The sequence below is a fragment of the Hoplias malabaricus genome, chromosome 2 (genome assembly GCF_029633855.1).
Source record: "Hoplias malabaricus isolate fHopMal1 chromosome 2, fHopMal1.hap1, whole genome shotgun sequence".
Lineage (NCBI taxonomy): Eukaryota > Metazoa > Chordata > Actinopteri > Characiformes > Erythrinidae > Hoplias > Hoplias malabaricus.
In genome coordinates this window covers 45,363,902-45,381,101 of record NC_089801.1, presented here as the reverse complement: position 1 = coordinate 45,381,101, position 17,200 = coordinate 45,363,902, and the positions used below count along the sequence as shown (strand labels likewise).

At 40.6% G+C, this 17,200-nt stretch overlaps 1 protein-coding gene across 1 annotated transcript; it reads left to right on the top strand.

Annotated features, from left to right (window-relative positions):
• Window positions 1–551: 551 nt before the first annotated feature.
• LOC136676822 (scavenger receptor cysteine-rich type 1 protein M130-like) lies at window positions 552–16,477 on the top strand. The gene is made up of 21 exons (XM_066654069.1): window positions 552–1,005; window positions 2,486–2,794; window positions 3,026–3,328; window positions 3,589–3,897; window positions 4,990–5,296; window positions 10,102–10,416; window positions 10,688–11,016; window positions 11,228–11,533; window positions 12,180–12,485; window positions 12,612–12,671; window positions 12,891–13,205; window positions 13,426–13,485; window positions 13,587–13,745; window positions 13,875–13,970; window positions 14,493–14,555; window positions 15,027–15,089; window positions 15,210–15,278; window positions 15,486–15,554; window positions 15,655–15,717; window positions 15,824–15,886; window positions 16,461–16,477. Exons 1-21 carry the CDS (start codon window positions 843–845, stop codon window positions 16,475–16,477), a joined length of 3,744 nt encoding a protein of 1,247 aa, XP_066510166.1. The 5' UTR covers window positions 552–842.
• Window positions 16,478–17,200: the final 723 nt, after the last annotated feature.

The following is a 17,200-nucleotide window of genomic DNA, read 5'->3' as shown; positions in this document are numbered from 1 at the left end:
GTCGATAGTTCTGGTAGGTTTTCTATAAATTGTAGGGCGGTAGATGGTTTTATTATACGCCTTGTAGAATAGAGAGGGGTCTTATATATATTATGGCTAAAACGTAGCTCATATGAAATTAAGTAATGATCGGAGATTGCTGAGGATTGCGGTAAGATATTAATTTTGTCAATGTTAAGACCTAGTGTCAGAACTAAGTCTAAAGTGTGGCTGCAGTAGTGTGTAGGCCCTGTTACATTTTGAGTAATACCAATAGAGTCTAAGATTGAGGTAAATGCCTTTTTTAGTGGGTCACTTTCCTTCTCAAAATGGATATTGAAATCTCCTACAATTATAACTTTATGATTGCACACCGCTAGGTTTGTAGCAAAATTGCTGAATTCTTTCAGAAATTCTAAGTAAGGCCCTGGTGGTCTGTAAATGTTGAAAAGAACCCATGACAAAATCTGGAAACCACTGATGCATGTTATTTTTTCTTTTTCATGTAAATGACATTCCAAAAAAGGTAGCTTATGTATGTTGTGCACGACTTTAATATAACTTTAAATTTATATTTCTTATAACTCCCCTAGTTTCCTTAGGGAAGAGGAACTCATTAAAAATCCAGAAACCACTGTTACCCATTATTTTGAATTGTTTTAGGTAAATGCAAGGGCCATATTTTCCACAGCATTAATATTATACCCACAGGTCACAGAAAGTCCAGACTCACTGATGGTCCTCACCTGTGCTCTGGGAGAGTGGAGGTGCTTCATGGAGAGACCTGGTCCACAGTGTGTGATGCTGGCTTTGATCAGCAGGATGCAGAGGTTGTGTGTAGAGAGCTGGGCTGTGGGCGTCCTATGGAGGTGCTGGGAGCAGCTGCTTTTGGCCGAGGGGAGGTCCAGGTGTGGTCAGAGGAGCTTCACTGTAGAGGAAACGAATCTCAGATTTTCTCCTGCCCAATATCATCTTCACTCAGACACAACTGCACTCATGATAATGATGTGGGACTGGTGTGTGTTGGTAAAGTATAAAAATTTTATTTCACTTTTAAAAAATTAGTTTAGTTTGTGCCTATTTCTCTGTAACACTATACAGTGACCTGCCCCTTTCTGTGCTAGTCCCTGTAAAATAAGTTTACCCATAAAGATTCTGTATAAGTAAGATCTATTTCTATAACCCTGTCAACCAAATCATTAACACCACCTTCTTTTTTGTACAGTCACTGACCAAGCAATCAACCAACCAATGAATTAATTCTCTTTATTTATCAAGAATGACTTATTTTTCAAGAATGACCTCTGTGTTATCCTCAAATTTTAACTTCATCAAAAATTGTCCCCAAGTAAGTGCTAAGGATCATCTCCTTAGGTTTAGAAATATGCATCACCAAGTGTGAGTGATCAGACAATACAGTACACTGTGTGGTTCTATAATGACAGAATACCATCCATCTGTTGTTCTGCATACTTTGTTACCCCATGTTCACAGTGTTCTTCAAAGTTCAGGACCCCCACATAAGCACATATTCAGTGAAACTGACATGGTGGTTGTGTGTTATCTATCATCCCTTCACATATATCTATATCTCTGTATCTTCGCTATATTGCCAAAAGTATTCACTCACACATCCAAATAATTGAATTCAAATGTTCCAATCACTTCCATGGCCACAGGTGTATAAAACCAAGCACCTACATTAACATTTATTTAACCAAATTTACAGTAAAAGTAAAATGCACATTTTAGAGTGGACTTTTACTGTGGCCAGGCTATGGCACAATTGTGCAGTAATCATGCTGTCTAATCATCATCTTCATATGTCACACCTGTGAGGTAGATGGATTTTCTCAGCAAGAAGCGCTCACTAACACAGATTTAGACAAATTTGTGAACAATATTTGAGAGGAAAAGGCCTTTTGTGTGCATAGAAAAAGTCTTAGATCTTTGAGGTCAGCTCTTGAAAAATGGGAGCAAATACAAGTGTGGCGTTTATGTTTGTTCAGTGTCTACAACTACATATCTATTTAGTCATATCCCTTTGTCTATCTAGGACAGAGCAGGTATGATTTAGGTGGTGGATCATTCTCAGTGTTGTAGTGACTAGCACAACAAACACACTAACACTCCTTCACCACTAAGAATGCTCCACCACCACTACCCAAATCATACTTGCATTGAAGAACATTGTGAACGTGGGATAACAAAATATGCAGAGCAACAGATGGACTACAGTCTTAAACTGTAGAACTACAAAGTGCTGTTATGTGTATATATATATATATACCATAACATTAAAACAATCAGAACTTACCACTAATGTGGTGCAACCAAATTCTGAAATCCTGAAACAATTTTCCTGCAGAAACACACTAACATTAGGGAAACCAACACTATGAAAGTGTGAATTTGGTTGCACCACAGTACTCTGAACACAGTAAAATTTCCAAAACTCTGTAATGTGCTACAAGGTCAGATCCCTCTTTCTATTTCTGCTGTACAGACAGTGTGAGGCTGGTGAATGGTAGCAGTCACTGTGCTGGGAGAGTAGAGGTTCGTTATGAAGATCAGTGGGGAACAGTGTGTGGTCGTGGCTGGGATAAGGGTGATGCTGAAGTGGTTTGTAGACAGCTGGGCTGTGGGGAGGCTGTAAATGTTCCCAGTGCAGCTCACTTTGGAGCAGGATCAGGACCAATCTGGATGGATGAAGTGGACTGTAGTAGATCAGAGTCTACACTGAAGAAATGTAGATCATCAGGAGGTGGTGAAGAGAGCTGTGATCATTCAAAAGATGCTGGAGTCATGTGTTCAGGTGAACTTTGATTAGCTTTATTCAATTTAATTTTATAGCACTTTTTAGCTCTATTTTGTCATCAATAGCATCAAATTTAAAAGTCTAAATCAATTTTGTCTATTAGAAAATGTATGCACTTACTGTTGTATATTTGTCCCTTTTGTGCATTCAGCATGTTTAATTTTTGACGAACTTTCAAAGCTGTAACAGATATTAGCAATGTGTATATGTGTCAACACATTATTTTAGAAGTCCGGGTTGTGGGTGGCTCTCGCTGCTCTGGGAGAGTGGAGGTGCTTCATGGAGAGACCTGGTCCACAGTGTGTGATGCTGGCTTTGATCAGCAGGATGCAGAGGTTGTGTGTAGAGAGCTGGGCTGTGGGCGTCCTGTGAAGGTGCTGGGAGCAGCTGCTTTTGGCCGAGGGGAGGTCCAGGTGTGGTCAGAGGAGCTTCAGTGTAGAGGAAACGAATCTCAGATTACTCTCTGTCCAACATCATCTTCATTCAGACACAACTGCACTCATGATAATGATGTGGGACTGGAGTGTGCTGGTAAGATATGTAACATATAAAGAAACACGATGTTACTGTTACTCCAAAACTTTATATCTCCCTTTTATTTTTATATCATTTTTAGCCTTATTTGAATATAACAAGCTACCATTTAATTTGTGTAAAAATTTGTTGATGAATGTTTTTTTTTTTTCATTTACAGTTTTTTTCATTACAATGTTTTGATCTGACAACAACAACATGCTTTTTTCTGTTCTGTGTATGTCTGTGCATAAATGTCTGTTCTCTGTGTTATACAGACAGTGTGAGGTTGGTGAATGGAGACAGTCGCTGTGCTGGGAGAGTGGAGGTTCTTCATAGAGGACAGTGGGGAACAGTGTGCAGTTATAACTGGGATATGAAAGATGCTGCAGTGGTGTGTAGAGAGCTGAACTGTGGAGAGGCTGTAGATGCACCGCGTAAAGCTCCTTTTGGAGAAGGATCAGGACCAATATGGATGGATGATGTGGATTGCACTGGAACAGAGTTCACACTGAAGAACTGTAGATCACGGGGATGGGGTAAACATTACTGTGGACATATTTTTGATGCTGGAGTCATCTGCTCAGGTAAACTTCAGTCAGTCATATTTGTTAATGAATTGTTATTTATTAACATTATCATCAAATCAGTTTCAACGAAAATTGTGAATTTTCTGTGCAACTGAATGTGTAATCAATAGTGTGCCTATTGGCTATTCAGGTCAGTCATAAATCATTCATAACCCCTGCTTGTATTTGGTGCACTCATGTAGGAAATTTGTGTATGTATTTCAGACTTGTGAAACCTTAGTGTTAAAAATATTTCTAGAATATTTTAAATACACATGCCCTTTTTACCAATGGGAGCACAAAACCTTTTTACACATGCACAGATGTTTTCTACACCACAAAGCCTTATTCACATCTTGTTTTTTCCCCCAAGCTCACACATTCTGATACATGTATGCAGGTAATATTTGTGACCATTATTTCACAAGCTCATAATATCAATGACCCTTATAGACCTGAATCTTTTAAAAGGTTTTAAAATCAAAGGAGCATCATTTGAAATTAATTAACTGCTTATACACATACTGGGCTAATTTCCAACCCAAAAGCAATGGACTGACAAACATTCCCCACCAAACACAATTCCTCCACTGCTCTCCACTGAAAGCTCAGTAGAGTTATTTTAATGAAACTCCAGAACACACAACCCTGATTTAATATCATGATGTCTTTTCTCTAAAGTTGTTATAGGCTGCTTGATTCGTTTGATGAGGTAAAAAGTAATGCAACACTGAGGGTTAACACAGAGTTGGAAAACAAATATACAAACACACGTAAATTAGCGACAAGGACAGACTTGCAGGACAGGGCTTATATAGGATAACAGTATAGGAAACACCTGTAAAAACTCAGGGCTCACAAGTGTGGAGCAAGACTAGATACAAAGCAGGAAAATATATGGCAGGGAAAACAGAACATTATCACAATTTTACAAATGACAGGAACACAGGCACAGATTATTACAATGTGTGAAAGTAGGAATATTAAAAATATTTCCTTAGGGGAGAGGAACCCATTAAAAAGTCCAGAAACCACTGTTGCCCATTATTTTTAATTATTTAAGTAAATGCAAGGATCATATTTTCCACAGCATTAATATTATACCCACAGGTCACAGAAAGTCCAGACTCACTGATGGTCCTCACCTGTGCTCTGGGAGAGTGGAGGTGCTTCATAGAGAGACCTGGTCCACAGTGTGTGGTGATGGCTTTGATCAGCAGGATGCAGAGGTTGTGTGTAGAGAGCTGGGCTGTGGGCGTCCTGTGGAGGTGCTGGGAGCAGCTGCTTTTGGCCGAGGGGAGGTCCAGGTGTGGCCAGAGGAGCTTCAGTGTAGAGGAAACGAAGCTGATATTACGCTCTGCCCATCAGTCAAACATGGCTGCACTCATGATAATGATGTGGGACTTACATGTTCTGGTAAAGTATGAATATTTGATCTCTTATTAATATTATTGCATTATGATTTCTAGCAGGGATTGCAATGTCATTGATTTACAGGTAAAGAAATGCGATTTGTTCTGTCTCACGAATCTTTCAGTTGTTGACACTGTCAGTTATAATTAATTGTTTGATTAATTTTATTATAATTGATCTTCCAAAAAGTTCTTGGCCTTGAAACTGAACATGACCAAAAAGTGGAATTTTGCACACAAACAGCATACACACCATGGGCATGTTTGGCAGCAGACTGGGGACTTAGCAGCAGACTCTGACATGGAGATACGTCAACCAATAGAAATAAGGAGGGGTGGGCACAGATCAGTTACTGATGAAAATGCAAAATGGAGGTTTTTTGAAGTCGAATAAGGGCAGTGCACTCTTTCTCAGTTCTGTGTGATGCCAGAATGGCGGAATATAAAGATTCACATCGTCATGCGGTAGCCTGGCACATTGTGTCTGTGTATTCTGGTTTGTCAGGATTGTCTCGTCCCATGTCCCGCCTTTGTTCCGCCTCCTTGTCCGCCGTCCTCATTATCTGTTTCAGGTGTGTCTCGTCTATTCATGTATTTAAGCTTCCTGGTGTCACTTCCGTGTAACTGTCATTTGTTTCGTTTAGTTTCCAAGTCATGTCGTGTTGTTTCCTTTCAATTCCCAGTCATGTCGTTTCTTTTCTGTAAGTCTTGTTATTTCGCCTCCAATGTTTCCCTGTCATGTTGCTTAGTCTGGTCTGTTTGTCTCTGTTGTTTCCTCGTTTCATTTCCTTGATCTTGTCAGTTCCGTAGTTGCCTGTCTTTGTTTTGTTATATCTTTTGTTTTATTAAAAGTACTGTGTTTTAGCAAGTGCGTCCGTCTCCGTCAGTCCGCCCCGTGATTCGTGACATTTGGACAATGAAACACCTGTCATTTTAGTAATAAAATAAATAATAGTAATAATAGGCAAAGACCATTTATTAACAAAAAAAATAATACACAAGTGTATTATTAAGTATATTTTAAAAGTTTATAAATATGACAGCCAGCAGGTTTCAGCAGTGTTCCTCAGTTGTGCAGTGGGCTAAAATCCTGCCTTTCTGTGTTGCACAGAGGTGGGTTTGAGACCTGTTTGAATTAATTCTTTTATTTTGAGCTGCACTTGAACTGGACTGCTTTACTATCCTCCCTGAGATAAGTCTTCGTCCTCGCATAGTCTGCTCATTGCTCTGCACACCTTCTGGTGTCCAGCATCTCTGGGATCAGCAACAGAGACATTGTGTCGTGGAGTGGTAGGGACTGAGTGCACTCAGGGAAAGAGAATTGATTGAGATTTATCTAATTCCTTTAGTATTGTTATTATTTAACTTTTTATAGATTGTTTATTTTATTATTATTATTATTTTTAAATTGTCATTATCATTCATTCATTCATTATCTGTAACCGCTTATCCAGTTCAGGGTCGAGAGCCTACTTGGAATCATTGGGCGCAAGGCAGGAATACACCCTGGAGGGGGCGCCAGCCCTTCACAGGGCAACATACACACTCACACATTCACACCTACGGACACTTGCCTGCCACCTGCCAACATGTTTTTGGACTGTGGGAGGAACCCGGAGCGCACTCGGAGGAATCCCACACGGACACAGAAAGGACACACCAAACTCCTCACAGATAGTCACCCGAAGCAGGACTCGAACCCACAACCTCCAGGTCCCTGGAGCTATGTGACTGTGCTACCATGCCGCCTGTCATTATCTTTATTATTGTTATTCATGGTTCTTGAAGAATTCAGTGTATATTATTGCACATTTAGATATTTGTTTTGTTTCTTAGCTGTTTTTTTAAAGTAAATAGACAAGCCTAAACTTTTTTTAGAAACTAAATAGATAAACATTGATTAACATTTTATGATAATACACATATCAAATACAAATACACTTAATCACTAATAGTTGTTGGATTTTATATATCAGCCAAGATTAATTAAATCAGCCAATCCCTTTAAAGAACATAGATTTTGATAAAATAGATTTAGATGTAACCCAGTGCTTATCTATCTATCTATCTATATATATATATATATATATATATATATATCTGTATATCTATATATATGCTTGCAGATTTATTTTTGCTTTTGTATAAATTTTGACACAAAATTCACTCTATACACATTTCCTTCCAGTTGTAATAGTTTCCTGCTGAATTTCAAGCTATACACACACCACCCCTACTCCAGCCAAGTATACGCCTTCTAGACGAACAAACACTTCAGACACTTTTTAAGGAAAGTTGTTAGTTAGTTGCTGTAGTGGATTTAGCCATGAGTAGTTATTAATTTATTAATGAATAATTATTTATTTGATTATTTTACTGAAATTTAACATGATTGATCCACTGAGTGGGTAACAAATGCAACTTTATTTAAGGCTAAATTTGCGATTGCCCTGATTTAAGAATGGGGACGTCTGCTTGGATTTACACAAATGATCAAATTCCACACACAAACACAGCACAGTCATATAACATAGAAAAGTTATTTATTTGGATAAACAATAACATTCATAACATGGATTCATTATTAGAGCTTCATAGACTAGGCTAATTGGCAAACCAAAACCCTAATTTGACCTTCAGTAATGTGTAATGAAAGGGGATTAATATTTGGAGTGTGTTAACTGAGACTAAAAGGGTAGATTATGACTAGTAACTAAAAGGGAGGTAAAAATGTATCAAAGGACTGAATTTGGCATTCACCCTGAGAGCAAGTTTGAGAGAACCTTACTGTATACAATGGTGTCTTCTCACGGCCATTGGATTCAAGCGAATTATCCTGATCTAACGGGGAGGTCTTGGACCCTGAGGGGTCAAGACAAGAAAAACACTTAAAACCGCTCTTTTGACCCCCTCACACCAGACGATCAAGACAATGGGAGCATGATGCAACTCCAAGATTTTGTGATTTCACTCCAACTTTGGAATATTGTCTGCGATAGTGAAATCCCTTGAAATGTTGTTGGCTGAAAAAAGATGAATCCATAACTGAGAATTTAAATTTTTAAAAAGAGAGGACTGTTATAAATATTGAGTTGTAAAAACAGGTTTATAAAGGGAATATGTTCTTATTTATTCCTTTATTTTGTATTTGCGCTTCTCAGGCATGCTGCTCTCTCAGCCTCATTTTCATTTCCAAAACCTTCTTGCTTTTGTGTTCAGCGGTCTTGCTTTTGCTTCGAAAAGCTTCTCACTTCTGAACTCTGCCAGTTTTGAGGAGGATGGGATCAAGTCATCCATTGACTGCTGTAGATAAGCCCCACTCACCGAGTACATTTACATTTACATTTATGCATTTGGCAGACGCTTTTATCCAAAGCGACTTACAAAAGAGGATCTAACATTCAAACTACGGCACAATTTATACAAAATACCTTACATTGAGTGCAATATGCCAGGAAGTAATAAGTGTATTAAAGAAAGACTTTCAGTGCAAAAGATACTCTCGGAAGAGTTGGGTTTTCAAGGATTTCTTGAATGCGGAGAGGGTTTCTGTTGCTCTGATAGTGCTTGGAAGCTCGTTCCACCAGCATGGTACCAGAGATGAGAATAGACTGACCTTTACGGGGGGTTGTCCGTGTTAGTTGGCGCTCCTTTGAGGAACGGAGAGGGCGGGCGCTAATGTATGGTTTTAAGAGTCTATTGAGGTAGATGGGAGCAGAGCCAGTGAATACTCTGAAGGCCATCATTAGTGATTTAAGTACATTCTACACCCCTCAAAATTTTGACCCCACTTTGACATTATTATTTCAGCTCTGCTTTTGGATAAAACTGTAGTTATTATAATGTTAGCAGCATGTCCTGGAGAAACTACACATTTCATTGTCCCTCCCATAAATGTGCCCACCCACTTTTGCCCAGGCCCACCCAAAGGTCAATTTTTGGCTAGGCTATTTTTTTCACATATGGAGGCAGTCTTTCATGTCGGACTAGTACCAGAGCCAGTATAAAACGATACACAGAAGAGAGCCAATCAGAATGCAACTGGCAGAATCCTGAGAGTGAGGCCAGATTAACGCACTGAAAGCAGACGCTCCAACTCCTTGTGGGTGGAGCATCTGTGACTGGTGATATAAACAAAATACTCATATGAAAATGTCTACACATGAGCTTCTCATAAGAGTGTAGGGATTTTAAAATTACATAGAACACATTAATTGAAAAAGATTAGTTAGGATATGATATAAAAGAATACATGGTAACACTGAGTAATATCATTCCGAATATGTGTAATGTTAGTACACACAATACCTAATCCAAAGACACCCAAATAATATCTACAATATAGAGGCCGGTATATTCAATTTCTGCTAGGTGGAGGCGCCGGTGGTTCAAGGATAAAATGTCATTTTAAAAACACATAATTACAATACAATTTCTGTGCAACCAATAATTCTTGAACAGTCTGATATTAGCTCACTGAACTGAGTTATTAGGTGATGGGAATTAAGGAAAGTTTGATTCTGTAGTTTTATAAATCTTTGAACTTAGCTTCACTGAGAAAGAAAGTAGATTTTTTTTCAGAGTCAATGGACTACACCATAAATACCACACTGACCTGAGCAGACTTCTTGCCTGGTGTGTTGCTTTAATCATACTTTATGGCATTTTCTTTAGACTCTCAGGCATCTAGAAATGTTATCTCTGTGCTGTGTCTGAGGCTGGCCACTTGGTCAGTCAAAGTTCTGAAGATTAAAATCCCAAAATGTCTAATTTCTTTTCAGAGAAATTAAATCATGTTCTTCTTGCTGCACCACACAGGGGCTCGTCTTGAGAAGGGCTGGGACTCGTGTTCTGGTCGAGTGGAGCTCCAGTATCTCAGTGAGTGGGGTACAGTGTGTGATGGAAGCTGGGATATGAGAGCTGCCAGTGTCCTCTGTGGTCAGCTGAAGTGTGGGAGTGCTGTGGCTGTGTTGGGGTCAGACTGGTTTGGGAAGGGGAGTAGCTGGATCTGGGCTGATGTGTTTGATTGTCAGAGAAATGAAACACACCTGTACAAATGTCCCATTTCATCATGGGGTCGAGCTGCATGCTCTCATAAACAGGACGCTGGAGTCATCTGCAGTGGTGAGATCTTTATTTAGATTTTAGTTAAATGTGACCTGTTTTCACTCTGCCATTTGTGCACTTATTTTCCTTTCTTCTATACTTACATTTTTATGCATTTTATTGTGGTATGATGGTTCTTGTCCTCTAATTTGCTTGTGTATGTTATTTTATCATTTCTGTTGTAAGGTGACCTTGAATACATTAAAGACTCTAGACATAAGTCTTATTATTTTTTTTATTTATATTTTATAGCTTCACTCATACAGAAATTGTTTTTTTAAGTCAACATTCTCTTCTCTGGCTCTTCATGAGGGGCGAGTGCGGTTGTCTGGAGAGAGGGAGTGTGAGGGGGAGGTGGAGGTGTACTTCAGTCAGGACTGGAGGAGAGTTCTGCTGCACTCCTGGAGTGTGCCTGAGGCCTCTGTGGTCTGCAGACAGCTGGGCTGTGGCTCCGTGCTCAACTTCTCCCCCTCCTCTTCATCCAGTCCTGAACACACACACACGTGTGTGAGGGGTTTCAACTGCTCTGGGAGTGAAGCTCATCTGGGGAACTGCAGCAGTGCAGAAGTAGTAAACTGCAGCTCCAGAGAACAGCTCTCTATCACCTGCTCTGGTACGTGTTACACCACTGCTCTGATTAATACATTTAAATCTCCAGTGTGACATGATCTTTGTAGATACAATTTAAAACATAATTCTCATGACAAGAAGAATAAATAACTCCATCAGGTGTTGTAATAATTAGTTGTATTTAATTTTGTGTGTGTGTGTATATTTTAATTAATGTTAATAAATTAATTAAATTCATTGTGTTTTGATTTGTGATCTAGCTGTCAGACTGGTGGGTTCTGGAGGAGCGTGTGCAGGAAGGCTGGAGGTCTTTCACAGCGGCTCATGGGGGACAGTGTGTGGTGACTTGTGGGATATTAAGGATGCGCAGGTGGTGTGCAGACAGCTGCAGTGTGGAGAGGCCCTCAGTGCCCCGGTACCAGCCCGGTTTGGACCTGGAACAGGACCCATATGGCTGAATGAGGTGCAGTGTGAGGGGACTGAGACGTCCCTGTGGAACTGCAGATATCAGCTGAGTGAAGGGGGTGAATGTGGACATGAGGAGGACGTAGGAGTGGTGTGTTCAGGTAAAGTCTCCTGACAACTGTTAATGAAAATTAAAAAGTAGAAAATGTAATGTGTACATAATATGTTTAATCTACAAATTGCTTACAAATGTATTAAATTACACCAGTGATTTTGAAAAGATACATAAGTGTACACAAAGTAGTTTACAGAGATGTTGGGATGACGTATTGTGTAGTTTGGGGTGTTGAGAAAATAACTATGATGTAGTTATTCATTCATTCATTATCTGTAACCGCTTATCCAGTTCAGGGTCACGGTGGGTCCAGAGCCTACCTGGAATCATTGGGCGCAAGGCAGGAACACACCCTGGAGGTGGCGCCAGTCCTTCACAGGGCAACACACACACACATTCACACACACACACACACATTCACACACACCTATGGACACTTTTGAGTTGCCAATCCACCTACCAATGTGTGTTTTTGGACGGTGGGAGGAAGTCAGAGCATCAGGAGGAAACCCACGCGGACACGGAGAGAACACACCAAACTCCTCACAGACAGTCGCTGGGACTGTGTGACTCAGTCACTACCTGCTGCGCCACCCTGCCGCCATGATGTGCTTACATTTAATTAAAATTACTGACATATTTATATTATTGGGCTGTTTTTTAAGCTCTTTAAAAAAATCTTATCTCCCCAGAGTATAAGGAGATCAGACTCACTGAGGGCTGTGGGGGGACTCTGGAAGTGTTCTACAATGGGACCTGGGGTAATGTGTGTGTGAATGGGATGACAGAAGAAACCGTTAGTCTGGTCTGTCAGGAGCTGAACTGTGGAGGAACTGGCAGTGAGTCCTCGGGGACAGCGAGAGTGGAATCAGCTCCTAACTGGCTGGATGATGTGAAATGTAGGAAACATGACTCCACTCTGTGGCAATGTCCATATTCCCCCTGGGGTCAGAACACATGTAATAATCGTAATGATGTGGCTCACATCACTTGCTCAGGTAGATAAGTCTTTTCTACTGTTGTGGATCAGCAGAAATATTTCACTCTGAATGGAGTTTGGTGAAATTTGAAAAAGGAAAATAATAAAGTGATTTGTGAGAAATAAGGTTTTTAATTATTTTCAGAAAATACTCAAACTACTCAACGTGCGTGCCTTTTGTCTCCGGAACAAAAACAGTGCTCAAGTAAGACCAGTTATTTCACTTGTTTTGAAATTAAAGTTTGTTTTTGAATGTCTTTTTGTGTACAGAAACGCAGTGCCACTCTCTGAGGACATCTTCCCTTTGTTGTTTAAGCATGATTGATAGGTCAAACTCTGTATTTCTGTCTGTATTTTATAGCCTGATAGTCTACTGTTTAGAGACTGGTTCATCATCATCACTGTTTGTCCTCATGTGATGTAGATCACCTGCCTCTCAGACTGAGTGGGGGAAATAGAAGCTGCTCTGGGAGACTGGAGGTGTATTATAACTCTGAATGGGGGTCTGTCAGTGATGATCTGTGGGACATCAGGGACGCTCAGGTGGTCTGCAGGCAGCTGGGCTGTGGGCCGGCGCTGAGGGCTGATGGGAGTGCTGTCTTTGGTGCTGGTGAAGGGCCGATCTGGCTGAACAGAGTGAAGTGTAGAGGGAATGAAATTCACCTGTGGGACTGTCCTCATTCCCTGAAGAACCACACTGACCGCTCCCACAGACAGGACGCTGGAGTCACCTGTGCAGGTCAGAGACCACTGGAGTTAGGAGTTTGTGCCTTTAATCATGACTAATATAACCCCATGGTTAATAATGCTCTGAAAATAACATTTAGTTACCAGCATCTAATACTGGTCTGACATAGACTTTTTAAACTGTACAGCAATAAAAGTGATCAGTTAATGGTAAAAAGCTTTCTTTTACTGATCTTAAATATGTATTTAATATTTCACTTCTGTATTTCTAGACATATCTCTGCCTACTACTACTGCACTCACCACAACCACTACCTCCTACACATCCACAGGTACTGTTTTAATCTCATTTATTTATTTGTTTATTTTTTAATATAATTTCTGAAAGATTGTTCAGAGCTCTTCAGTTTTTTTGTGTATCTCTTATTTCCAGTTGGTCGGTCAACTAAGAAAACAAATAGCCCTTTGCAAACTTCTCCACCAGATGTTCCCTTCATCTATCCAGTGTCTCTCCTGGTGCTGGGAGCACTGCTCTTCCTGGTCTTAGTGCTTCTGTTTGTGCTGTTTTATCAGAACAGAGTGCTCAGGAGAGGTAGAGAGATTCAGAAATCATCTACAATCCACTTTCTGTACATTCTCTAAACATCATTAGTCCTTCAATCAGTCATCAGTCTTCTCTTCTACTGACCTGGCTCCCTGATTCTCTCTGTGTCTCTCACAGTGCTCTCTAAGAGGAGGCGTAAGACTCTGACTGAAGCAGTCTATGAGGAGATTGACCACAGACACATCACTAAAAGAATCCCCTCCACTCAAAGAGGTCAGTGGATTGTGGAGAGTTCTACATGAGGTTTATTTTATTAAATTACAGTTCATCTACATTGTAACAGACACCTGTTCAGTATTGAAAAAAAAACTGCTCTAGGGCACCTACACTTGCCTCTTCCCTGGACGGGAATGCATTCATCAGCACATCAGGATCTGGGAGGGAATGCATTAAAGGAAAAAGCACAAAGAGCCTTCTATAAAATCAGGAACAATCTCCACAAAATAGACAACACAATCAGGATCAGGTGTAAACAGTGTAAATTGCATTGATTATACGCTGAATTTAATGTGGCATCAACCAACTCAATACTACAGCGCCCCCAGTGTCCGCACACTGTAACTACACCAGCAGCACACAGCAGAACAGACCCCTGGAGCCCCTCACTGTAGGGGGTGAGGACTCAGGCCTGTAACGTTCTCTTGGTGAATGTGATGTTGTTGGAGCAGGTTATTATACAGTGAACATTTCCAACCATAACCCCCTGTTCATGACTGTACTTCTCTCCTCTAACAGGGAGTATCCTCTCTGAAGAACAGCGTTCAGGATATGAGGATGTGGATGAGGAGCTGCTCTCGGGTGAGAGGATCATTGTTGGTTAATTGGTCAGTTTGGGCCGTACAGAGAGGGGGGATTAGGGTGGTCTCATCTCTGAAGTGCTTTTATTTCATAATGGCTCCATATTCTCAGAGCTGGACGTGTACACAGTGTTGAAAGCTGATAAAGTAAAGCCTGCTGCTGTTATTGTCTTGATTTGTGGCTGAGTCTTGACATGTCTGGCCCAGACTGAAGGCCTAGGTTTAATAATCCTACTTCAGCACTGGTGTAACATTAGTCTCTGGGGGATGATCTCGCTCTTTTGTTTTTAATTGTGGAAGTAGTTTGTTGCTTTGGTGAATGATTCTGTTCATCTGTAGAAAAGTAATTCCAGACAGATTTGATTTCCTTTAGAATCTTAATAGAATCACTTACTGTCGCTCACAAAAGACGCAGAAGAGATGTAGAACTCTGAAATGACGCTGAATGAGTAAAGTTTCTCCTTGCTTCCAGCAAAGTCAGTGACTGAGGAGAAGGCAGAATATTATGATGATGCTGCCCCCAGTGGTCTGATAGGTGAGCTCCTCTCTTAAATAATCACATGCACTTTGTTCTGTTTCCATTAAACCACAGTGTAAAACTAGGACTGCTCTGTTTGTAAAGTCAGTGTGTTTTTATTTGATTTTGGTGAAACAGAGAAAGAGGACACAGCAGAGAGCTATGATGATGTCCTCACTGCTGGACAGATCTCTGAGAGCGCAGCAGGTGTGTGTGTGTGTGTGTGTGTGTGTGTGTGTGTGTGTGTGTTTGTGTGTGTTCTGGTTTCTAGTTTAGAGAGAAAAGTAAGTAAGTACGCAAATGCAGTGAAATAACTTTTCACGCTGGTTTAGATGCAGTCGAATAGTACACACACAGTTCAGAGAACATCTTTAAAAGTCCCCACCACTGTTCTTTAAACGTGTGTGTGTTTAGGAGCAGAGGACGTATCAGAGAGTTATGATGACGTCATCAGCGCTGACCAGAACTCACCTGGAGGAACAGGTACGACTCGTATTGGAACAACACTGTAATCTCCAACATGAACACAGTCACTGATGATACTGGGGCTGATTTAATGTCCTCTGTCTCTACATTTGGACAGAAGACATGACAGAGAACTATGATGATGCTGTTCCCACTGGACCAAGCTCCAACATTATGACAAGTAATGTTTTCTTCATGTGGATAAATAATGTTCAACTGAAGCTTCAACACAGTCCCAATGTCAGCTCTGTTTCTTCTTGTTCTCCTTGATCTCCATGTTGGTGCAGTGGACGCAGCAGAGAGCTATGATGATGTGGTCACTGCTGGACAGGATGGAGGAGGGGGAAAAGGTGAGGGTCTGATCTTGAGCGACTGGGAGTTTAAAGTCAGTGTGAATGTGGAGTGGGCTCCTTTTCCTTCTGTATCATGACGTATTTCTGAGTGAAACGCAGCGTCAGAGTCTCTGTCTCTGAGCGAGCTGAGTGTCCTCACTCAGTGATAATAATGGATTGATTTTACAGACTATGAAGACGTGGAGGAGGAGCCTCAGACAGAGATGAATCATGTGACTGAGAGACCACACCCAGTGTCTTTCCTCAGGAAACTACATTCAAACCTCTTCAGACGCAACAAGTGATTCTGTTATAGATCAGAATTCATATTTTAAAGGAATATAAACATTGTTTATTGTAGCTTTACAGATCTCAGAGAGGACACGGTGGTATTAAACACCTCCAGGAGTAAAACACCAGCCTCAGTGAGCTACACTCTCAATACAGATGTGTAACAACAACATGCAGTGTATTACTTTGAACACATCTGTATGTCCAGGTCAGAATGAGAGTTTCTTATGGTGTAAGTGTGTAATGTGTGGAATCTGCTGCTGTGGTCTGAGAGATAATTCTGTTCTCCTCTCTTCTCCAGATGTTGAGCAGCAGTAGACCACTGGACACTTGATAACTGTTAATCTGTCTCTCTCTGACTCTGTGTGTCTCAGAAATGATGTGTTACAGAACAGAAAATAGATTAGACACATTACAGAACAGACTGTACATTCCTTTACCGTTTTATTACATTACCTTTGTACTTTGTTCTTTTTTTTAATGTGAATCTTTTTTTCTAACATCTCTAACATTCTGACCTGTCCTTACTGAACACACTCTTTAAATAAATGAATCAAAGTCAGTTTGGCTCATTGGACTTTTTTAAAATGATTAAATACCGGGTGATCACCACTGGGGGCACTGTAGACTTCACCTCAAGCGGTACATTAGGGACAGTGCTGTGTTTCACAGAATCTCCTCTTGAGGGTGCTTCACTTTGCCTCTTAATAAAGTGGTAAATGTTACAGGATTACCTCATGAAGTAAAGGAAGTGTCAGTGGCGGATGCTGGTCTTTCAAGGTGGGAAAGCTCATACATCATAAAATGTGTCGGTTTATTTATACGTAAATTCTACCCTCAGTTCCTTTTTAAGAAAATGATCTGTGACCCTGTCGTACCAACAAGGCGTCTTTTCCAGGGACTTGACTAGTGTCCTCTCAATGGCCGGCGGAGCTAGGCTGCTTAAACGGCCTTGGCCCATGTGAAGTGTGTCCGCCTGTGCTCCCACGGATCTTTACACCAAAGGATCGCTGATTCGCTCATTTCACTGTCAATCAAAAA